The 24,294-nt window shown below is 60.1% G+C and overlaps 1 protein-coding gene across 1 annotated transcript; it reads right to left on the bottom strand.

The window, feature by feature from the left end:
* Window positions 1-1,736: 1,736 nt before the first annotated feature.
* On the bottom strand, window positions 1,737-23,290 carry LOC125159257 (granulocyte-macrophage colony-stimulating factor receptor subunit alpha-like). The gene is made up of 12 exons (XM_047847385.1): window positions 23,074-23,290; window positions 18,671-18,764; window positions 17,227-17,369; window positions 11,804-11,930; window positions 11,596-11,722; window positions 10,921-11,105; window positions 10,223-10,356; window positions 8,733-8,756; window positions 4,795-4,930; window positions 4,196-4,289; window positions 3,242-3,323; window positions 1,737-1,907 (listed from the first exon to the last, which is right to left on the bottom strand). The coding sequence occupies exons 2-12, from the start codon at window positions 18,741-18,743 to the stop codon at window positions 1,830-1,832; spliced, it is 1,203 nt and encodes a 400-aa protein (XP_047703341.1). The 5' UTR covers window positions 18,744-18,764; window positions 23,074-23,290; the 3' UTR covers window positions 1,737-1,829.
* Between the last annotated feature and the right edge of the window lie 1,004 nt (window positions 23,291-24,294).

The raw sequence follows: 24,294 nt of genomic DNA on the forward strand, positions 1-24,294 counted from the left end.
CTCCTGGATCTCAGGGGCCCTGGATCTCAGGGTCCTGCCCCTCCTGGATCTCAGGGGCCCTCCCTGCCTGGGTCTCAGCATCCCTGCCCCTCCTGGATCTCAGTGGCCCTGCCTGGATCTCAGTGGTCCTTCCCTGCCTGGATCTCAGTGGTCCTGCCCTGCCTGGATCTCAGTGGTCCTGCCCCCCCTGGATCTCAGTGACCCTGCCCTGCCTGGATCTCACTGGTCCTGCCCCTCCTGGATCTCAGGGGTCCTGCCCCTCCTGGATCTCAGCGGCCCTGCCTTGCCTGGATCTCAGGGGCCCTGCCCCCCCTGGATCTCAGTGACCCTGCCCTGCCTGGATCTCAGTGGCCCTGCCCCTCCTGGATCTCACTGGTCCTGCCCTGCCTGGATCTCAGCGGCCCTGCCCTGCCTGGATCTCAGTGGCCCTGCCCTGCCAGGATCTCAGTGGCCCTGCCCTGCCTGGATCTCAGGGGTCCTTCCCCTCCTGGATCTCAGGGGTCCTGCCCCTCCTGGATCTCACCAGCCCTGCCCTACCTGGATATCAATGGCTCTGCCCCTCCTGAATCTCAATGGCCCTGCCCCTCCTGCATCTCCGGCCCTGCCCTGCCTCGACCTCTGTGACCCTGTCCCCCATGGATCTCAGATGTCTGGTGTGCACAGCTGGGGGGAGTATGAACCTGTGGTTTGAGGCCCCCAGTGTGGTCGTTTGTCCCGGCCACCCCAGGATGCCCCTAAAATAACAACACTCTTCCTTATCGTCCCTCCGACGGTTATCAGTCACCCCTCCCCCACTGTGACCCGCGATCCCAGCCCCCAGTCTCAGCAAGCAGGGCCTGGCCATCCCGTGGGTCCCCAACCCACGGAGGCACGCAGGTGACCGTCCCTTCGGCAAGCTGCTGGCCAGGGGCCCAAGCTGGGGCTGGATTCCCAGGCTCCGGTTCTTCGGCCCAAGCCATGTGCATACAGCGGAGACTCCCCCTTAAGAGAGTCTCCGTCCGAAGAGCGACAACACGCGTTCCCAGCAGGGAGCTCTGTCTTGGGCTCCGAGGTCCTCCCCGCGGTCCTTGCAGGGTCCGTCCTGCAACCTCGCGGCCGTGGGTGCTTATCGGCCACGATCCCTTGACCGGGCGGCTCCTGGGCGGTGCCGGACGGGGTCTGGGGGCCGCGGTGCCAGCTGCCCGCGGAGATATTGGGCGCGCACTTCCTGTGCGCGGAGCCCAAGTTCTCTGTCTCTGGGGCGTTTGGAAACCTTTCGAAAGAGGCCCACGCTTGGCTTCCGTGCATCTTACCCGGGCCCGATCAAACCAGGGACGTTTTTCAAGAAAACCCTTGCTTATCAGGCCCGCGGCTCTTGTGAAACACGGAGGTGACGCGTCTGTGGCCTCGGTCTGCGTGGGTGCGGCCGGGACCCTGCTCACCTCGCCCTGAGCCCGGAGCCCTGGGCTGAGGCGTGTGGGCGCACGTCCGTCGTCCGGAGACCCGGGGGCCTGGCGTGGGCGACCCCGGGCCCCGCTGCTGGCGCGCATCCACGGCCCCCGGTGACGCCCCCGCAGCTTCGCCACGCACCGCGCGTGGACGGCGGGCCGAGCGCGTCTCGAAGGACGCGGGCTCGCGTGCGCAGCCCCGGTTCACCAGCACGGGGACCCGCGTTCAGGCCGGCACTTTGCAAAACCCGAGAAGCTGTCTTGTCACCTCATTTCATTCTTCGCCCTGTAAGATTTTATTTCGTCCTATTACGTTATTTTATTTATGTATTTTACTAACACCACACGGTACCAGAGGTGGTCGCAGGCGGGACGCGCCATCTCCCCTCCTCCCCGTGCCCGTCAGCACGTTGCCTCCAGCGTCACCACGTCCTCGGGGTCCTGGGGGCCCGGCGGGGGGTGGCCCTCGTCCCAGGCGACCTGAGAGAGAGAGAGAGAAGGCAAGGGTCGAGACTCCCGAACCCTCCCACGCCCCGAGGCCGGCGGGTGCAAACAGGGCGGGGGGGAGGGGACTATTGCTCGGCTGCGGAAAGGACACGATGCTCAGGGACAGAAGCGGGACACACAGGACCTCGGCGCGAGACCCCAAGGGGACAAAACTCCCGAAACAGGGAAATCCGGACACACGAGGTGGACGTGAGCGCCCCCAGGGTTGGGGGGGCCTGGGATCCGATGGAGGTGATGCTTAATGCGGACAAACTCTCCTTTGGGGGTCATGAGAATGCTCTGGAACCAGACGCAGCTGGTGGGGGGCACAACGCCCCCGCCTTGGGCCTTTGGAATAGGTGACAGGGGCAGTGGGGGTGGGGAGCGGGCGACTTAGGTTTCCACAAACCTGTCATAAATGGAAATCATGCGTCACTGTGACGCTCACCCCAGCGGACACCCAGGAAGCCCTCCCTTTTGCCCGGCGACACCACTGGAGGCCCCCCAAGTCCCCCCTGCCTGCCCCGGGCGCCCCTCGGGGACCCCGCAGGCTGCCGTGCCCCCGGCTGCCACCAGGTGACACAGCCCCCTGTGAGATCAGGCTCCATCCAGCCTGGACGCTGGGGGCCGCCGGGGGCCTCAGGGAGCCCCCCCCCCCAAGTTAAGGGACAGGGAGTGACCCTGCCCTGGAGCCTCTGGAGGGAGCACACTGGAAACCTGAGCTGGAAACCTGAGCGCACTGCAAGCCCCGTAGCCTCGCCCCAAGTTTCTCCGTGGACCCTAAGCACCCCGGGAAGGCAGCCTGGGTCATGGAAGCCGCGGGGTGGGGCGCCCCGACGGGGCGTTTTGGGGGTATCCCACCGCCTCCTCAGGGGGAGCGCTTGGGCTGACGCATGAGGACGCGAAGGCGGCTGGATCTGGAAGTAGGGTCTTTGTTCCTGTGACGGGAGGTGTGGTAATGGGGGGGGGGGGCGGTTGCCGGCGCCCACAAGCTCCCCCCGAGGAGGGGAACCACCAGCACCGAAGGACCAGCCCCGGATTGGCGGCAGGGAAACGGGCCACACCCCCGCTCCCGGGGACCGGGGTGGCGGACGGCCGTGCGTCTCCAACGCCCAGCATTTCGGCTTTCGTGGTGAGCGCCCACGCGCACGGCCTCGGGTGCTGGAGGGTCGTGGCCCCTCCGCTGACCCTCCGCCCACGGACAGCGCACCCCCGGACTGCCCCCACCGCCAGAGACACCCCCGCCCCCACTCCCGGGACCTCACACGGCGCTGGCAGCCGGGAGGGGACGCGCCCACCTCCTGGGTGCAGACGGAGGGGTCACTCACCCCCGGTGTGGGCATGAGGGCCTTGGCGACTTCCTTCTTCACCTGCGGGATGGGAGGGAACATCTTGCGCCTCACGGAGAACCTGGCGGGGAGACGCACACCGTGAAGGGCCCCACGGCCTCTGCGCGTCCCTTCCTGAGAAACGCAGCGCCCACGGACACCCGCCAGGCCTGGTGCGCACCTGCCGGACCAGCGAAGACGCGCGCAGGACTCCTCAGATCCTCTCCAAGTGACCCCCCCCCCCACCCCAGGTCTTTTAAAGTACCACAAAGTATATAAGGACCCCCGGACTCTCCAGGTCCCCAAGACGCCCCAGGGCTTTGATTTTGGTCCTTGAGTATCAGAGGGTCCTGGGGAGCACGCCGGGGAGGCAGAACGACCCGCCCCCATCGACCGTCCATAGCCGCGGGGTCTCCTGGAGACTCCCCTGCTCCTGCGCTTGTCCAGAGCTGCGCATGCGTCGTTACCCGCCTGCTGCACCCCCCCCCCCCCCCCGGAGGCTCACTGCCCCTCCCCCCCGCGAGAGGACCGTCCTAATTGAGGCCCCAGGAAGGGTTCCCTAACCGCGGACCCTGTGAGCAAGTCCCCAGTCGTGGACACGGGGACGGGGCGTCCCAAATGGTGCTTTGTCCCCTTGGCGACCTCGAAGTGCAGCGTCTGGACCCGGAGGACTCTGGCTGGGACCCCATGGAAGCGCGCAGTCCAGCGGTACGTGGGACGGGAGGGTCCTTCCGACATCCCAGTGTGGCTGTGGGGCCGCTGACAGCAGCGGAGACAGCAGGAGACCCCCGCCCCTCCCCAGCCTCAAGCAACTTCGACTCCACTCCAGTGTCTGGATTCGCGGACTCTGGATTCTCGGTCTCTGGATTCGCGGTCCCTGGCCATTCCCCAGGCTCCCGAGCCAGCGCCGCGTGGCCTTCTGCAAAGTCCGGAGTGGGGGTGGGGGGCGCTTACCGTTTGCAGAGGAACATGAGGACGAGCGAGGACAAAGCCGCGGTCCCCACCACGGGCCCCACCAGGGCGCCGCTGAAATCCTGCTCCGGGAGGCCTGGCCGGGAAGAGAAGCAGGTGGTCAGCTTTGCATACACCAGGCGCTTCCGGGGGGGGGGGGGGGGGCTGCCAGCCTGCAGAGCGCATGGGCATCCAGCTGGCGCATACTTTGGGCTCACGCCCCCGGAACAGTCCTGTGGGACCCCTGGAGGGGGCCATTTACGCAGACCCTGGCCTCGTGGGGTTCCCCATGTCCCTCTGGGCAGGTTGGTTCGCTCAGGTGGCTGAGTCTAGGGGGACGGGCCCCTAGGGGGCCCCCAGGGACCCGGGAGAGGGTGCTGCGGGGTGCCCGGACCCCCAAAGAGGCCCACGTGGTGCCCCAGAGACCCGTGAACGGGACCTGATGGGAAGAGGGTCACAGGTGAGAGGGCAGTGACGGCTCGAGATGCGCTCAGGGGGGCCTGGGTCCCACGGCAGCGGTGCCGAGACCAGACGGCAGAGGACGCCAAGCCGGGGCCCCAAGGAAGGGTCCCTGCGCGGCGCGGGGGGCCTCGGCCACTCACCGAACCGCTGCGTGGGGCTCCATTCGCTCCACAGGCGGTTGTACATGTAACGCACCCTCACCCGGAAGGCGCTCTTGGCTCTGGTGGCGGAACTGGGCATCAGGTACACGTTGGGGTCCTGTCCCCTCTGGAAAACCTTGGAGACGGGAGGGGACTGTGCGTGAGGGGCGTTGCTGAAGGGGCGTCGGGGAGCAGGCCGGGGGCGGGGGGGGGTCCCCTGGGCTCTGAGCTCCGGGGTCCGTGCAGGGACCAGGCCGCACACCCCGCGCAGGGACACCCGTGCGTCCGGGAGCAACTCCGTGCGTCCGGGAGCAACTCCGCGCGTCCGTCTGGTCAGTCTCGCTCCGCCAAAGCCGGGGAGGTAAGGCCCCGCCTCCCCCGCCGGGGAGGTTGAGCGCGCTTCACGACTGGCGCCCACAACTCTCTGAGCTGCACCCACACCTCGGGCAGAGACCTCGCGCCCTGGGGACGCGGCCTGCCGTTATTCCGCACAGACCCCGTGGAGCCCCGTCGGCCCGTTCGCTTTCTGGCGGCACGGCCGGGCTCTGAATCGGAGCCGCTGGCCGGGAGGCGTCCGCTGTCCCCACCTGCCTTTCCCTGGCGCCACAGGGACCCGAGAGTGCACAGTCCTGAGCCCCAGGGCACCATCTGGACGGTCCTCTGCGCGTGGAACGCACTTGATCTCCCGTGCACGCGGCTGAAACACCCCGCTGTTCTTTCTGAGCTCTGAAGGCGCCCTGCTACCGGCCCCCCACCCGCAGGGCCCTGGGGCAGGAACGGGGGGCAGGGCAGACGAGGACCCAGGGAGCTGCCGGGCCTGCTCCTGCAGACGGACGCTGAGGGGTGCAGCAGGGATCCCCCCGCCCCCAAGGAGAGCCCCCCAGGCAGCGGGAGCCACACACACCGCCTGGCCAATGCCTGCGGTGCCCTGGATCTCAGCTGGCGTCTGAGCGGCGAGGGGTCCCACACTGGACACCTGGCGCCCGAGGCTGGCCCCCAGGGGCGCCTTGAGACTGCACGTGACCCTCAGCCTGGTCCCGGGCACTGCAAGTGTGGTCTGTGGGGCAGCATCTGGCCAGCGGGGTGGGTGTCACCCGGGAGCAGGTGAGGCCCACGGGAACCCAGGTGATGGATGGGAGAGCATCTGCGGGATGGGGGTCGCTGTTGCCTTTGAGAGGATGGGGGGGCGCTCATGTCTGTTCCAGCATCTGACCGCAACACTGACCAATGACCACACACCCTGTGGCTTAAGACCACAGACGGCATCCTTCCCCAGCTCTGGAGACCAGGAGTCTAACATCCAGCAGGGGCAGAGCCGCTGATTTCCAGGCAGGGCAGGGCCACTGAGACCAAGGCGGCGCAGGACCACTGAGATCCAGGAGGGGCAGGGCTGCTGAGACCCAGGCAGGGGAAGGCTGCTGAGATCCATGCAGGGCAGGACCACTGAGATCCAAGGTGGGCAGGGCTAGTGAGATCCAGGAGGGGCAGGACCCCTGAGATCCAGGCAGGGAAGGGCCGCTGAGATCCAGGCAGGGCAAGGCCACTGAGACCCAGGAGGGCAGGACCCCTGAGATCCAGGAGGGGCAGGGCCACTGAGATCCAGGAGGGGCAGGACCCCTGAGATCCAGGCAGGGCAGGACCACTGAGATCCAGGCAGGGCAGGGCCGCTGAGATCCAGGCAGGGCAAGGCCACTGAGACCCAGGAGGGCAGGACCCCTGAGATCCAGGCAGGGAAGGGCCGCTGAGATCCAGGCAGGGCAAGGCCACTGAGACCCAGGAGGGCAGGACCCCTGAGATCCAGGCAGGGAAGGGCCGCTGAGATCCAGGCAGGGCAAGGCCACTGAGACCCAGGAGGGCAGGACCCCTGAGATCCAGGAGGGGCAGGGCCACTGAGATCCAGGAGGGGCGGGGCCACTGAGATCCAGACAGGGCGGGGCCACTGAGATCCAGGCAGGGCGGGGCCACTGAGATCCAGGCAGGGCAGGGCCACTGAGATCCAGGCAGGGCAGGACCCCTGAGATCCAGGCAGGGCAGGGCCACTGAGATCCAGGCAGGGCAGGGCCACTGAGATCCAGGCAGGACCACTGAGATCCAGGCAGGGAAGGGCCGCTGAGATCCAGGCAGGGCAGGGCCACTGAGATCCAGGCAGGGCAGGGCCACTGAGATCCAGGAGGGCAGGGCTGCTGAGATCCAGGCAGGGCAGGGCCACTGAGATTCAGGCAGGGCAGGGCCGCTGAGATCCAGGCAGGGCAGGGCCTCTGAGATCCAGGCAGGGAAGGACCACTGAGATCCAGGCAGGGCAGGGCCACTGAGATCCAGGCAGGACCACTGAGATCCAGGCAGGGAAGGGCCGCTGAGATCCAGGAGGGGCAGGACCCCTGACATTCAGGCAGGGCAGGGCCACTGAGATCCAGGCAGGGAAGGGCCACTGAGATCCAGGCAGGGAAGGGCCACTGAGATCTAGGTGGGGCAGGGCCACTGAGATCCAGGCAGGGCAGGGCTGCTGAGATCCAGGAGGGGCAGGACCTTTGAGATCCAGGAGGGACAAGATCACGGAGATGCAGGCAGAGCAGGGCCACTGAGATCCAGGAAGGTCAGGGTTTCTGAGACCCAGGAGGAGCAGGGCCACTGAGATCCAGGCAGGAAAGGACCACTGAGATCCAGGCAGGGAAGGGTCGCTGAGATCCAGGCAGGGCAGGGCCACCGAGATCCAGGAGGGCAGGACCCCTGAGATCCAAGAGGGGCAGGGCCGCTGAGATCCAGGCAGGGCAGGGCCGCTGAGATCCAGATAGGGAAGGTCCCCTGAGATCCAGGCAGGGCAGGGCCACCGAGATCCAGGAGGGGCAGGGCCCCTGAGATCCAGGAGGGGAAGGGCCACTGAGATCCAGGCAGGGCAGGGCCCCTGAGATCCAGGAGGGCAGGGCTGCTGAGATCCAAGCAGGGCAGGGCCGCTGAGATCTAGGAGGGGCAGGGCTGCTGAGATCCAGGCAGGGATGGGCCGCTGATATCCAGGCAGGGCAGGACCACTGAAATCCAGGCAGGGCAGGGCCTCTGAGATCCAGGCAGGGCTGGACCGCTGAGATCCAAGCAGGGCAGGGCCCCTGAGACCCAGGCAGGGCAGGACACTGAGATCCAGGCAGGGCAGGGCCACTGAGATCCAGGAGGGGCAGGACCACTGAGATCCAGGAGGGGCAGGGCCCCTGAGATCCAGGAGGGGAAGGGCCACTGAGATCCAGGCAGGGCAGGGCCCCTGAGATCCAGGAGGGCAGGGCTGCTGAGATCCAGGCAGGGCAGGGCCGCTGAGATCCAGGAGGGCAGGGCTGCTGAGATCCAGGCAGGGAAGGACCTCTGAGATCCAGGCAGGGGAGGGTTGTGCTCCCTCCAGAGGCTCCAGGGGAGGCTCCTTCCTGCCTCTTCCAGCTTCTGGGGCTCCAGGCGCCCCTGGGCTCGTGGCCGCGTCCCTCCCGTCTCTGCCTCCCTCTTCACGTGGCTTCTGCTCTGTGTCTGTGTGTCCTCTTTGTGTCGTAAGGACAGTGTCATTGCATTTCGGGCCCCCCTGATCCAGGATGGTCTCATCTCAGATCCATCAGTTACTCACATCTGCAAAGACCCTGTTTCCAAATATGACCCCAGTGCAGGGTTCTCAGGGGACACAAGCTTTTCCGGCCGCTGTTACACTCACTACAACGTGGAGCTGCATCGGCCCAAAGGAGATCGTCTGGAAGGACGTTTTCCCGTCCGAAGGCGACCTGAGCTGAGTCAGGGGCAGCGGAGAAATACAGCGTCCCAACGCGAGAGTGAAACCCTGAGGGCCGCTAAGGGGCTGGTTGGGACCCCACGGCCCAGGTGGTCAATGAACGTGGAACCAGGTCTCCCCCCTCCCCCCCTGCTTTCCGGGCCCACGCACATAAGTCACAGAGAAGGGATGAGATACTTACACGGTTTGTTTCTGCGGAGCTCGCCTGTAAGAAAGGAAAAATGGTCAGTGTCTGCGTTTTCTGCACCGTGTGCAAGTGTGGGAACCTGCCTGGACCTCCTGGACCGGGATGAGGCAGGCTTGTCAGAGGTTCCTTACCTGATAAAGAGAAAAGACCGGGAATGAGGGTCCATACGACCCCACTGTGGGGACACCTCAGTTCTGGTAAGGACAGCGAACGTATCAGAAATTCCTCCTCCAGGGAAGCAAGGTGGGACGCTCAACCAACTGAGCCACCCGGACGCCCCTGCCTTTTGTTTAATTCGCAGCCCTCAGGGACCGCACTTAAGAGGGTAGAGAAACTTCAACACCGAGTTCCGTCGCTGTGACTCTACCGCTGGCTGGTGAATTTGTCCTGGGGACGGTGTGAGGGACGAGAAGGCGGCTCCGACGGTCACATCTTGTCCGAACATTCAGATGTCCGGTGTGGACTAACCACATCAGAGGCCCGCGGCCCACTCTGGGTGAGGTACCCTGTCTACAGTCACCTGTGTTATCACCTGCCTGGGGTTACCTGTGAGGAACCAGTGTGAGGTCACCCGTGTGAGGTCACGCACAGGAGTCCTGGGGACCAGGATGCCAGCGGGCAGGGCGGAAGCTGCAGACTCTTGGCAGCCACGTCCAGGGTACGAACCCGAATCCAAGACCCAAACCTGGCATCTTGCGAGGATTTTCAGGACAGAAGGGACACCGCCTAACTTCCGTTTGGAAAGGTGCCGACAGGTGAGGGGTCCACACCCGGCTGGGCCTGGGGACCCCGCCACGCCTTTGAAGAGAGCGCCAGACTGTGCCGTAAAGGGCGCTGCGGGCTGTGGGACGGGGCCAGTGGTTGGCGCCGGCCTTGGGAACGTGGACACGTGGACACCCGGGGACAGATCGCGGACGACAGATCACGCCTTGTGGCGGGACCCGTGGGCAGGAGAGGCGCTCTTGTGGGGTGTGGGGGCCGTGCACGGATATTCCCAACATTCCTTCATTCATTCAGTGTGGAGATGGAGAAGGACCTCACACTTGGGGACAGAGGCAGAGCCTGTGGGCACAGGGAGCAGTCTGTGCAAAGGTCCTGGGGTCTGGGGTGCTCAGGACCAAATCCTATCTTGTGCATGGAGATTACTTGAAAAAAAATTTTTATAAACAATTTTCTTAAGTATATCTGTTTTGAGAGAGAGACAGAGAGAGAGACAGCAGGGCAGGGGCAGAGACAGACGGAGAGAGAGCCCCCAGCAGGCTCCGTGCTGTCAGCGCAGAGCCTGATGCAGGGCTCGAACTCACAAACTATCAGATCCTGACCTGAGCCGAACGCAGGAGCCGAGGCTTGACCCGCTGAGCCACCCAGGTGCCTCCATAGAGGTTCCTTTTTAAGACCAAAAATGAATCCGCACGGTTCACGCCCCAGGGGCAAATGGGACAGCACACGCTGTGTGGGCCGTTCACGGACGCGTGGGTTCTTACCGGCGTTTGGATGTCCAGCTCGTAATACAGCATGTGACTCGAAAGGTCGAATCGGATCTCGGGATGTTCCCACCGGATGATGTGGTGTGACCGGTTGTAGGTGATGGTGATGTTCCTGGGTGGATCGTACTTCTCTAGGGCAGCGAAACACGACAAAGTGTTTCGTGTTTAGCCCATTTGTTGTCTTTTGTTTTAAGTTTATTTATTTTGAGACAGAGGCAGACAGCAAGTGTGGGGAGTGGGGGTGCAGAGACAGATGGAGACAGAATCCCAAGCAGGCTCTGCACTGTCAGCACAGAGCCTGACCCGGGGTTCGAACCCACGAACCGTGAGATCATGACCTGAGCCAAAACCAAGAGTCGGACAGTTAACTCACTGAGCCACCCAGGCGCCCTCGACCATTTCTTTTCTATGAAGGCCCCCTGCAGGCACGTAAGAATTAAAATTAAATTTGTATGCTTTCCTCCCGCTAATAGAGTGCTTGTCAGTTTAATTTGCAATCCTTGCTCACAGAACATAAGAGTGTAGAGGAGAAGTTTCTTTTCTTGTTTTGTATTCCCACGCACAAGAAGGCTGTGATGCGCCTCTTGGAAGAAATACACGTATTAGAGAAGCATCCCCCCCACCCCCGGGGGCAGCCAGACACCCGTCACCTTGGACGGCGAGCCGAATGCAGGGCGAGGGAGGCCGCGACTTACCGATTTGGACGGCCTTAAATGGAGTGAAATCCAAAAACGGGATCGCCGTTTCCCTGCTGGTTCCGTTCACCAAGAAGAAGTAATTATCCGTCCTCTGGGGTTCGCCCAGTTGGTCGAAATGGCAGCCCACGCGGGTCCCCGTGGGGCCGAGGATGTAATGGACGCATTCCGCGTCGGCCTCATGCCTGTCACGTGCAAGGGGGGTGAGGGCAGGCCCGCCTGTGAGTTCTCGTGGGCAGCCATTGCCAGCCACACACCCCCCCCTGCAACCCAGAGAACCCACTGATGACAGGCGACAGTCCCGTCCCCCAAATGAGCGTAAAACCAGAACGCGATGTGCATCCCAGGCGACCGGCCGGCACGCGGCAGGCACGGGCAGGGGCCCGCCCTTTGCAGAGCGAGGGGGTTACAACCCCTTCCGTGAAGCATTCAGTGTCCAAATGGGGGATGTCCTCGTCCCTAGGACGGGAAGGGGGGCTGCATGCTGGGGCCAGGACGCGGCAAAGTTGCCCGGTTCTCCCCCCTCAGGGGCCTGGCCGATGGGCGCATTCCTGGGTGACTTTGGGACCTTTCGGGGAGACGCCCCCCTGCACCCTGGGGCCCTGAACCAAAGGCTGAGCACTTGACGTGAGGACCCCCGCGCGGGTCCCAGGCGCAGTGAGGGCTCCCGGTCACCTGGATGCCCAGAACAGTCGATACTTGACGTCGGCCGGGGCGGCCGGGCCGGGCGCCCAGCTGCAGTTCATGAAGCGCACATTGTAAATGAGGCAGGAGAAGTTCATGGCTCCGGAACCTTCCCTGCCTGGGGAGACACGGCCCGAAATCCGTCGGTGCCCCGCGGGCGGGCCGGGAACCGCGCGTCCGCAGCTGACGGGGACCTCACCTGGGTTAGTGAAAGTCAGGACTTGGAGGAACACGTCCCCGTCGCAAGTGACGTTCACGGTCAGGTTGGCCCCCCTGTGCAGCACGGAGTTGGGGAAGGTGCAGACGTAGGTGTGGTCCTCCGTCACCTGCAAAGGCCGCATTGCCTTGTCTGCAGGCGCCCCTGCCCTGGGGCTCCCGGCGGGAAGGGCCCAGGGCACCTGAACGCCGAGACCACTCCAGACGCCCCACCAGTGCCCGGACGACATCGAATCTACAGCACAGATGTCACGGGAACGACACCCAGCCTGCATTTCTTTCCCCCAAAGAATTACCGTCAGCAGGGACAGAGCACACCCTGACCCACGACCTCCGGGAAACCCCGCCCTCGCCTATAAGAACCAGCTCAGAGGTCCCGCGAAATCAGGCGCATGGGGACACCGCCCTCTCTGCCATAATCCAAAGAGCTCACATCTGGCCCATAACAGCCAGGACCTGGTTAACGCCAACGACGTCCCTACTTCTGTGCATACTTTCCTTCAAACACGTATCTTCCCCCAGTGTGCTGACCTCGGCCGCCTCAAACCTCTTTTCCCATCTCTTGTCACATCTGCACGATTTACTGTTGTGTGTGAAGAAAATAGTATACAAACTCCCAAGTCTAACTGCTGCATTGGGTCCGTTTTCTTCTTTCTATGAAGCCCCCCCCACCTCATGACACCGAGAATTTTAACACCATGTGAAACCTGCCTCGCTTCATCTGTCTTTTGTCAGTCTAATTTGCACCGCCCCGTGGACATCACTTAAGAGTGTAGAGGAAAAGTGTTTCTGCACATCGGCACCAATAGAAAGTGTTCCCACTTCTCAGCCTGACTTTGAGGCTCTGCAAAGGTAAGAGAGGGTGGCCGACACCCTGGCTAGAGCCTAGACGGCTGTGGCACGGGGGCCGTGGCGGGGGGCGGGGAGGGGGACAAGGTGCGCGAATACACCTGAGGATCCCGCCAGGGCCTGCGCTCCGAAATCTGGCCTCCAGCATACGTTCTGGAAGGGGATTCTGCAAGCATCCGGGTGACGGTCACTGATCCCTACACTCCGTCCCTGTCACTTCCCAGGCCTGGTGTCGGTGGGGGGGGGGGGGGGGACTCCCCTCATTTAAGGAAAAGCAAACAGGCCCAAAATCAGGAGTCTGCGAAATGCTAAGTCTACAGACGCCCTTTCCTGGCAAAACGTTCTGTTCCAGAAACCTGACAAAGACGAGTTGCCGGCCCCGTCCCCGTCCCCCAGCCCCTGGGCCACTTTCCTGGTACACGATTTGTCTGCTGGGGACATTGCGTGCAACTGGGATGAGGCACAATGTAGCCTTTTGTGTCCGCGGCTGCCGGCACCCGGCAACATTTTTGCCAAGTTCATGCACATTGTTGCAGGTACCCCGCTGTGGTCTGCTTCATGGGCGAATGGCACTGTTCATTTCTCATCACCGTCTTTCCCCCCGGGAGCGTGGCGTCTCTCCCGACGGCTCCTACGCAGACCGGGATGAAACGCGGAACTGGAAAAAGGGGCCAGGGCGGCGCGGGCCCGCGGGGAGGCCGACAGCAGCCAGCCCAAGGCGGCCTCTTGTGCCAAACACGGAGCGCACTGAGGACACGAGATTAAAAAAAGCTCGAGAGGAAAACCAGACCACGTGCGGCGAGAAGAGTCAGCACGGCCGCATCCTGTTTGTCAAACCCCGGATTCCAGGGGTGCAGGGCGGCCCAGCGGGTGGACTCTGCCCACGTGGCTGTGATCCGGTGGAGTGTGGCCAGGAGGGAAATCATTACACGCACGCACATTTCCTCCTCAAGTTCAAAACCTAGGAAATGCGGACCACCGTTAGCTCCCGCGTGTGCCGAACCGGGCACAGGGAGTTCTCCTCTCCCGGGGGGAGCGGCTGGAGATCCCCAGGCTGCAAAGAACCCCAGTCCGGCCTCCCGTCCGGCTTGCAGGAGGGGGGCTGCCAAGGAAGGAATAAAACACACCCAAGTTCAGGAATGCCCTCCGATCGCTGCCTGCTGGGCCTCACGGAAAACCCCAAATCCCAGGGAGAAATTGTGCAATTCTGCGGCCGCGTTTTCTGAGTCTGCAGAAAAGCCCCCAGCTCCCAACTAAAAACAAAACCTGACTATTAAAAAAAAAAACAAAAAACAAAAAACGGAATGAGCTGTTTCCTACTAAAGCCTTGGGAGAGGACAGAACTGGCACATGAGGCGGTTTGAGATAAAGGTGGCCCCAGGAGGCGGCTCAGCGAGGGTCTCCTTCTGGAAGATTCCCTTTCAAACCAGCGGGAAGCAGGAAGCTGCCAGCTACTTGAAAGCATTGCAACCTCTTTCTGCAAAAGAGCGAGGTGTTTTTTTTTTTCTTTTTCCTGCAGGAGAAAACCCTCAGATTTGTGCAGACCTCACGGAAGGGAATGAACCACAAAATACACACTCACACAAACGGGGGCTTTTAAGAAAACACAGCCAGACTCGACTTTCCGTTGCTGGCACAGCTCGGATCCAAGACCACCCACAGGATATTCCGAAAGGAACCGACTTCATTGAAAACATTTTAAAAACGTGGGACGACTGGCGGGCCCAGTCGGAAGAGGGTGCGACTCTTGATCTCAGGGCTGTGAGTTCAAGCCCCGCGTTGGGTGTAGAGATTTACTTAAAAATAAAATCTTAAATACTATAAAAAAGAATAAAACTCCAAACGCCAGGCTCATATACTGAGTTCAACGTGGTGTTTTTGTTTTTTGGTTTTTTTGTTTTTTTACATTTATTTATTTCTGAGAGACACAGAGAGACAGCGTGAGCAGGGGAGGGGCAGAGAGAGACGGAGACACAAATCTGAAGCAGGCTCCAGGCTCTGAGCTGTCAGCACAGACCCCGACATGGGGCTCGAACTCACGAACTGTGAGATCATGATCTGAGCCGAAGTCGGACGCTTAACCGACTGAGCCGCCCAGACGCCCCGGAATTCAACGTTTTTTTAAAAAAAAAAAATTGTACTAAGCTCGGAGGCGCCTGGGTGGCGAAGTCGGTTTTCTCCCTCTCTCTGACCCTCCCCAGCTTGTACTCTCTCTCTCAAAATAAACAAACTTAAAAAAATTTAAAAATTGTACTAAGCTTGTGCACGGTGTGTATTAGTGAGGCCGACCAGGGGGATGGGGAGGGGAAAACCTGATCATCTCAGCTGAGGTCCCAAAACAAGTGTTCAAGAAGGTGCAAATTCTGTGGGTGAAAAACGCTTACATCAGCAAGAATTTAAGGGAATCTCTTTGACCTGACAAAAGACCTCTGTCTCTTTTCTTGTTTCTTTTCCTTTTTCTTTTCTTTTCTGCCCTTTTCTTTTTTACATCAACGGCCACTACTGTAAGTACAGAAACACTGAATTTTTGAACTGTTTTCTTGAATTCACAATGAAAATTGAAATGGAAACAGAAAGTCCACACGGTTCTAGAGGAAAGAGCCACATTAGCATTCTTTCTAAACAGGACAAAATTCGGAGAACCGGATGCTTTCCCGAACACAGTGAATTTATAAATGAGGGTAAGGACCTGAGGACACAGAGCCCATAACATCAGTGGCTTTCCTGCACCACAGCAAACAGTTAAAATTAAAAAAATTTTTTTCAAGCCATCAGCAGAATGCTATGAAATGCACAGAAATGACCAACACAGTTTTTTATTTATCTATATTTTTCATAATCATAAATTTTTATATTTATTTAATAACCTTGACATTTATTTTATTACTTTTTCTTCAAGTTCATAACTTTTAAAAAAAATGTTTATTTTTGACAGAGAGAGAGAGAGAGAGAGAGAGCGCGCGCGCGCGCGCGCGCGCGCACAGGTGAGCGGGGGAGGGGCAGAGAGAGAGGGAGACACAGAATCTGAAGCAGGCTCCAGGCTCCGAGCTGTCAGCAATCCCGAGGGGCCTCTCAAGGAAACTGCGCTCCACGGAGGGAGGGGATCGGGGTCGCTGAAAACGGCCTGGGCAGGAGTCATACCTGCACCGTTGTTCGGCAGGCAGACAGGTACAGCCCTGTCCGGGGCACCCCCACCGCTGTGGGGACCCTCCCCCGGGGAACCCCGTAATCATTTTAAGGTGAAGACATTGGGATTCAAGATATGCAGAAAGAAACATTTTGGAGGGGGTTCTCTTATCTGACTAAAATTTTTTTCCAACGTTTTATTTATTTTTGAGAGATGGAGAGAGACAGAGCATGAGCAGGGGAGGGGTAGAGAGAGACACACACACACAGAATCCGAAGCAACTCCACTCCGAGCTGTCAGCACAGAGCCCGATGCGGGGCTGCTCGAACCCACGCACCATGAGATCATGACCTGAGCTGAAGTCTGATGCTCGACCGACCGAGCCCCCCAGGCGCCCTTCTCTTCCCTTTTCCCTACCAGTTAGGTATACAAGGCCCTAATTTTACCTATTCATTGGGCTACTCTTTTTGTAAACTCCATATGCACAGAAATACATTTCCTCTCGCCTCTTCATCATAATCCTTCATCAGGTTAATTCACAGCCCTCAGAGACAGAACATAAGAGTGTAATGGCTAATTTTCCTTGCCCAACCTCCTTAGAATGAAACTGAGGAAGCGTGTGAAGTATACGATGAGTGAACGAACAGAGACCAAAGACAGGGACGGAATCCAGACGGGACTGTTCTAACGTGAAGGGGGTGGGATGCACGTAAGGGACAAATCCCTATCTTTTCCCCTCCCCCTCACGAAAGGGGAGAAATCAAAGTAAAGGCAGGTGCAGAAAAGACCGCTGTTATATTCTCCCTCATACGCGGGATTTAGTGTGTAAATTTTATCCCCACTATATGGAGGCAGAGTGCAAATGTCCCCAAAGGTGTCAAAGGTGGCATGACCCGCCCCCACCTTCTCCTGGGCCAAAACAAGGGCAGTGACCCTTCCCGCCTGATGCGGAGAGCCAGCACCGCGAAGACACTGTATACACAGAGCTTATTAAAATAACCCACATCTGCCATTAGGCTTGTTGCTAATTGCCCACTCACGTCCCCACAACTTACTGGCCCCAGAAGCCAAAGTGCCCATTCCTCTGACACCCCACCTCTCACTCAGAATTCCTCACCCTCTTAAAAAACTGGTCCCAAACCTCCCTGCTCCTTGGGGTTTCCCTTCTTTCCTCTGAACCTTCGTGGATGTAAAAAGTTACCATAGGAACAAATCTGTACGTCTTTTCTCCCGAAAAATCTGGCGCGTGTCATTTTAATTTGCACATCCCTACGCCAGAGCCTAAGAGGATACAGGAAATGTTTTTTTCTTCCCGGGCAAAAGCAACAGGGGTGGGAATCGAGGCAGGCCAGGGGCGCGAGAGTCGTCTCACAGGAAAATTCCGGATTCACAAGGCGCAAAGCCACAAGGCGTGAGCCCCGGACACTCACCTGTGGGTTCACCGTGGCGGAATAGGCAGTGGGCGTATCTATTGTGCATTCCTGGTCACTCACGTTTCTGGTGTAAGTCCAGGTTAACATTTTTTTCCTTGAATCCAGCTGCATGTTTATAATAGGGGATATTTTGTCTTGCGCTGTGATTAAAAAAGCAAAAAAACCAAAAAGATGCTCAGAAGCCTTAGTCGTGGGAGGGGGGGGAGGTTGCAAATCAAACCCACAAGGTCAGAGCGCGTGGGGGGCTCAGCGGGTTGAGCGTCTGGCTCTCGATTTCCGCAGTTCGTGAGCTCGACCCCTGCATCAGGCTCTGCGCTGACAGCACGGAGCCTGCTTGGGATTCTCTCTCTCTCCCTCTCTCTCCGCCCCTCCCCCACTTGCGCTCTGTCTCTCTCTCAGAAATAAACGCATAAACTTTTTCTTAAAGGAACGAGCTGAAAAAAAAAACTAAGAAAACGAACAAACCACAGGGACGTCACTTCTCGCCCGTGAACTAAGCTATACTAATAATAATTTGGGAAATACAGAAAATAATCAGAAAAACAGACAAATTGGGTAGAGCAATAATTTGAAGACTACGGAAAATAATTTGAAAGACACGAGTTGGCTACAGTCATAATTTGAAAAATACGGAAAAATACAGAGGCACCCGCCTGGCTCCGTGGGTGGAGGGTGCAACTATTGATCTCCAGGTTGTGAGTTCGAGCCCCGTGCAGGGGGTAGAGATTACTGAAAAATAAAATCCTTTAAAAAAATAAAAAGAAAAGAAAAACATAGAAAATAGTTTGAAAACTACAGAAGATCATTGGAAACATACAGACAAGTTAGCGATCGTGACGACAATTTGAAAATTTCAGAAAAATACAGAAAATAATTTATAATTAGCCACAGTGACAGTAATTTGAAAAATGCATAAAATCATGTGAAAACTACGGAGAAGGGGCTCCCGGGGGGCTCAGTTGGTTGGGCGTCCGACTTCGACTCAGGTCCTGATCTCGCAGTTTGTGAGTTCGAGCCCCGCGTTGGGCTCTGTGCAAACATCAACTGCAACCCAATCCCAGGATCTGCAGCATCTGTGAAATGGGATCGTGGGGGACCCGAGCCGAAGTCCAGAGTCACACGCTTGATCGGCTGAGCCCCCCAGACGCCCCTGGGCACCCCGTTTTCCTGGGCCACCTGCGGGAACATGTCTACATGCTCTCTGGCACCTTCCGGTGGACGTGTTGCGGGATCGAATCTTCACCCTTGGGTCCCTGATTCTGCCCGCGAATAAACACCTGTAGTTCGATTTGCAAAAGGCAAATTCTTCCCCCAGCAGGGCGGTCTCGGGGCCGGGTGACGCTTTAGGTCTTGGGGGAGGGACTTCTGTCCCCTTTGGCCTCACGGGGGCAGGGGGGGAGTGACAATCCCACCCCGTCCCGGGGTGCCTGCCTCTACCTACCCGGCCGTGGTTGTGCACAGCACGCCGACTTCAGGACGACCAGGAAGGTCACAAGATCCAGCACGGCCACCATATCCCAGCCCCAAAGCTGCACCTTCACAGGAGACACCAGGTCAGAGGTCAGATCCCCAGCTGCCTCCCCACCAAGGGTGTCACCGCTAATGAGCTCCTGGCCGCATCCCTGGCCCTTGCTGGTTACGTCCGCATTCCTGCTGCTGAGACAAAAAAAATCTTTTCCTGGTAACCTCTTAGGTTCTGAACCCGACGCCCGCAAATTAAACAGATGAAAGTTTAGCAGACACACCAGTTTTAACTACACATATACACATGGGGTCTTAGAAAGAAACATGCGGCTCAGGGAGATGGACGGATGACCAGGGCTTAGAAGCCGTGTCAGATTCAGCCTGGGAAAAGAGGTTCCGGACTTTCCGATGGGGACGTACATCTCTGGGGAAACGCAAAACAGGAAACGCAGGAAATTCATGGCCATTAAGGTCTGTCTTGTTAATAAGAGTCTCTCACATGATGAGACGTCTCTGGGTGTAGTTCTCCCCATACGGAAACATCTCCACCATTAGAACATCCATTTACGGGGCGCCTGGGTGGCTCAGTGGGTTAGGTGCCCGACTTCCTGCTTCTGCTGGTTCTCAGCAGCCTGTCCCTCCAAATCACCCCTGTGCCCAAGACGGAAACTTTGGGGTGACGCGTTCTGGTGCCCTTCAAGGCGCACCTGTCCTGGGTCAGCCCGAGGGGGGAGGGGGGCCTGTCTGTGCCTCATCCTGGACCTTGCCTGCCTCTCGGTTCACGTCATCCCACCTTCCCTTTGGGGGGTGGCCCTCCCATGACACCGACGCCCCTCGGGGCCTCTGGGGTCCTTTTGGGGTTCTGGGGGCCCAGGACCCAGACGGCGTGGGGTCATCGTGGAAACGTTTACCAGCACGGAAGGAAGCACAGTCACACGTCCGGGCCACGAGGCGAAGTGAGCCCTCGGGGCAGGGCCTGTGCGGAGTCGGGCTCCCCATCAACACAGAACCCCAGGGGCGGCCCTTCGAGAAACCCAGAGCCGACAGAGACAGGAAGCCGGGCCCGGCGATAAAGTCCCAAGCGCCGTTTGAGGCCCAAAGACGAGAAAAGGCTTTGAGGGGGAAGAGGTCATTTTCGGCCTCAGGAGCTGAGGTCCCGGACTAAGGGGGTCTGAGAACACTGGGGGTGGACGTGTCCCTTCGCCAAGAGAGGGGATCCGGTGGCTGGATAGCGTCCCCTAAAATTCACGAGTTCAAACCCTCAGCCCCAGGACCTCAGTGGGGCTGTATTGGGCGGTTGGGCCTTAAAGAGGAGACGAAGGGAACATGAGGTCACGAGGGTGGCCCTGGTCCCTCAGGACTGGGGTCCTTAGAGAAGAAGAGGTCAGCACACAGACACAGACAGGGGACTGCCACGTGAGGACTCAGGGACATGGTGTCTACGTGGTGAGGAGAGAGGCCTCAGGAGGAACCAGCCTCAGCCCCGCGTGGATCTCAGACCCCCAGCCTCAGCCCCGCGTGGATCTCAGACTCCCAGCCTCAGCCCTGCCTGGACCTCAGATACGGAGCCTCAGCCCCACGTGGATCTCAGACCCCCAGCCTCGGCCCTGCATGGATCTCAGACACCCAAGCTCATCTCTGCCTGGATTTCAGACCCCCAACCTCGGCCCTGCCTCGAACTCAGACACCCAGCCTCAGCCCTGCATGGACCTCAGATACCGAGCCTCAGCCCCGCGTGGATCTCAGACCCCCAGACTCGGCCCAGCCTCGAACTCAGACACCCAGCCTCGACCCTGCCTGGATCTCAGACCCCCAACCTCACCTCTGCCCAGATATCAGATCCCTCAGCCTCGGCCCTGCATGGATCTCAGACACCCAAGCTCAACCCCTCCTGGACGTCAGATTCCCCAACTAAGGCCCTCCTGGATCTCAGCCTCCCTGCCTCGGAACTTCCTGGACTTCCGACTTGTAGCCTCTGCCCTGCCTGGACTCAGACTCCCAGCCTCAACCCTGCCTGGATCTCAGACTCCCAGCCTCAGCCCTGCCTGGATCTCAGTCTCCCAGCCTCAGCCTGCCTGGAACTCAGCCTCCCAGCCTCGGCCCTGCCTGGACCTGACTCCCAGCCTCAGCTCTGCCTGGATCCCACACCCCCAACCTCAGCCCTGCCTGGATCTCAGACCCCCCAGCCTTAGCCCTGCCTGGACCTCAGACTCCCAGCCTCCAGACCTGCCTGGATCTCAGGCACCCAGATGCAGCCCTGCCTGGATCTCAGCCCCCCACCCTCAGCCCTGCCTTGACCTCAGACGCCCAGGCTCAGTCCTGCCTAGAGCTCAGCCTGCCAGCCTCGGCCCTGCCTGGATCTCAACCCCCCAGCCTCAGCCCTGTATGGACCTCAGACCCCCAGCCTTAGCACTGCCTGGATCTCAGACCCCCAGACGCAGCCCCGCGTGGATCTCAGACCCCCAGACTCGGCCCTGCCTCGAACTCAGACCCCCAGCCTCAGCCCTGCCTGGATCTCAGACCCCCAGACTCGGCCCTGTCTGGATCTCAGCCGCCCAGCCTCCAGGACCAGGAAGGAATAAATGTCTGTTCTGGATCCCGCTCCGTGCGGGGTATTTGTCCCGGCTGCCCGATCTGAGTCATACAGCAGAGTCACCAGAAAGCAAAGGGGGCCGATGGGGGGCCATGTGCGTGTTCACGGGCCTCCCCAGCATCACCTGGGTCTGCACTGTGAGTCCGAGGGTGGGGGCTCCTGTCTGGACCCTGGAGGGGGAGCCTGGCGGGCTTCCTGGTGCGTCCGGAGGTGGGTTCAGCAGGCAGAGGTGTGGCTCCGTGGGCCCCCACGTCGGGACGGGCCAGCCTGCGGACGGACCCCGGGGACGGTCGGATGCACCCTGTGACCCCAGGGCATCCCGCAGAGCGGACAGAATCTGAACTCGGCACCCCGGGGGCCTCCTGGGAACACGGCCGAGCCGTGTGCCAAGTCCTGATTGGTCCTTAAATCTCCACGTTCACGTGCAGGCCGTGTCCCTGAGTCACGGAAGCTGGATGTGTTTCTCTTGGCGTGGCTTTGCCCCAAGGTCGTGCCCATCAACGCTCCCGGACGCCCCGTTTCTTACACACGTCTCAGTGCAACAAACAGGATCCCCGTTTTCTGTTTGCACCCCCACGCCCCGCGTCTGCAAGAAACCTCCCCCGCCCTCCCCGCCCCCAATCTGATGCAGTTCCTGGGTGTTTGCAGCCGTGTCTCTCTTGTTCACCGTCGGGGGCTGTCTGGGGAGGTGAGACCGTCTCTTGCCCCCGACAAGCGAAAGGACACCCCCAATCGGTTCCCTGCACATCCCTGCACCCCTGTCCTCCCTCCCGTGTGATTTTGAGACAAAACCTCAGCTCGCCCTCCGATGAAAAATCTCCGCGTGTGTACGTGAACTAACTTGGGTGCAAACTTAAAAAAATAACGATATTAAAAGGGCACCTGGGGGGCCCAGTTGGTTGAGCGTCCGACTTCGGCTCAGGTCGTGATCTCACGGTTCGTGAGTTCAATCAACCCCTGCATCAGGCTCTGCACTGACAGCTCGGAGCCTGGAGCTGCTTCGGATTCTGTGTCGCCCTCTCTCTCTGCCCCTCCCCCACTTGCCCTCTGTCTCTCTGTCTCTCCAAAATACACATTAAAAGATTTAAAAACATATAACAATAAAAAATAAGAGAGGAAGAAAACAAGAGAAACGTCTGTGCATTTTTCAGCGACCAGGTGCTTCAGCACGTGACCCCAGGACCCCAGGGTCGTTCTCACTCTGAGAATATTAACCCGTCACGAGGGGGGGTTCCCTCTATCGACGCCTACATTTGTTCCTGGCTTCCTGTCTTTCCTGTGGGCTCCAAGGACCTGTCCCCAGGCTTCGGCAAGGTAAGCCCGCTCTCCGGCCACCGGTCACTGATGACGCCTGGCCCCTTCCCAGCCGATCGGCCCGTCTTCTGCGATGGGAACCAGGGTTGGCCTCAGGCCTCAGCCACCCCATCTGCCCCTTGGTCCAGAGCCTCCAGCCCCGAGGCAGGACGATCGCAGAGGTTACCGTGCACCTCGGGGACGATCCGAGGGCTCGCCCACGGCCGGCGGCTGTGAGTCACGGCCTGGGTGCACCTGCTCCGGACGTGGCCTTGGTGGTCTGCTTCCACAGTCGCACCCTTCCCGGGTGTCACCTCATCAACCCCCGCAGCCTGGGTCCCCACCTGGACCACGGTCTCCTACCCGTCTGTATCAGAGACCAGCCCTCCGTCAGGGATGCGCCCAGCTGTCTCCGCCCTTCCCTCCCGTCCTGAGCACCCCCTGCCCTGGGACAGCAGCCCCCTGCCCCCACCAATGGGACGACGTCCACTTACTGGCCGCTCAGCTCTCGGCACCTGTCTTGGGCCGTCTCAGCACTTTCAGGGGACGCTGTCCTGCCCGGGTGACAGGCAATGACGATGACACCAGACGAGCAGGGTCCCCGAGGGCAGACTCTGGGCACGGACAAGGAGACACGGCCTGGTCAGGAGCCTGTGCTGCCCGGAGACCCTCGCATGATTCATCTGGACGCACGTCAGCCGTGTCCTGCCCATCAACGAGCAGCAGCCTTGTTATCTCGGGACAGGAAGCGTCCCCGACGTGTCCAGCGTGAAGCCGGCTCTGTGCCGTTTATCAGCCACTCAGGGTTCCTGTTTCTACAGCTCCGGGTCTCTGGACACTTGCCCAACGGGGTCCATCTGGGGAGCACAGGGGAGCCAGGGTCTCCGTGCTGGGCTTCCTGTTCTGGAACCTTCTGTGCCCCCCCCCCCCACGTCTGCTCCTCTCATTCAGGGGGAGGCGAGCCCATTGTCAGGATTCACGATCTCGTAGACGTTGGGGCGTGTGGGGTCTGTCTCGTCTACACCACAGGACAAAGTGGTGTTTGACACGAGCAAAGAGGTCCATCAGCTGGGTGTCACGGAAGGGTTGTCCCCAGGCGGACGTGGTTGTAAGCACGGGTCTTGGCACATGCAAACCATTGAGTGGTTTACATCATCCCCAGCCATCTGCACTGCTTAGGTTCTTGCTGTCTACTTCAGGAGCGGGGCTGGGGGCGGTGATCTTTCCCTCCCAACCCCACAGCTAAGTGGGACGTTTCCAGAGGACCGCGAGTCCCGAGACGGTCGGCGGTCTCTGTGTGATTTGGAAAAGGGAGCGTCTCACGAGTGTCAATTCAATATGGCGCCCTCTTTGGCAAGATTCCTGGTCATGGGGAAGGAAGCCCGCCACGGGGCCGGGCGGCCGCTGAATCGGCAGGCGGGACCTACGTCGGGGTCAGGGCTCCTCAGCCGGCCCTCGGATCGACAACCGCCACGGATATTGCCGTGTCTGGGGTGGTCCGAGGCACGGCACGTGGACAACACAAGGAACCAGAATGCGAAAGGCCTTGCGACCATGGGGTTGACCCTCTAGGCCAACGGTGGGAACGAGGAGGTCCTACGGAGCAGTAGAGGCAGCTGTGCAACATTCGGGGACGCAGGAGGCACCTGGCGAAGGAGCCTTGGGGCAGGGATGCCCTCGGCAGGCAGTGCGGGTCTAGAAGGTTCTAGAACACA

This window comes from Prionailurus viverrinus, unplaced genomic scaffold (genome assembly GCF_022837055.1).
Source record: "Prionailurus viverrinus isolate Anna unplaced genomic scaffold, UM_Priviv_1.0 scaffold_48, whole genome shotgun sequence".
In the NCBI taxonomy this organism is placed as follows: Eukaryota; Metazoa; Chordata; class Mammalia; order Carnivora; family Felidae; genus Prionailurus; species Prionailurus viverrinus.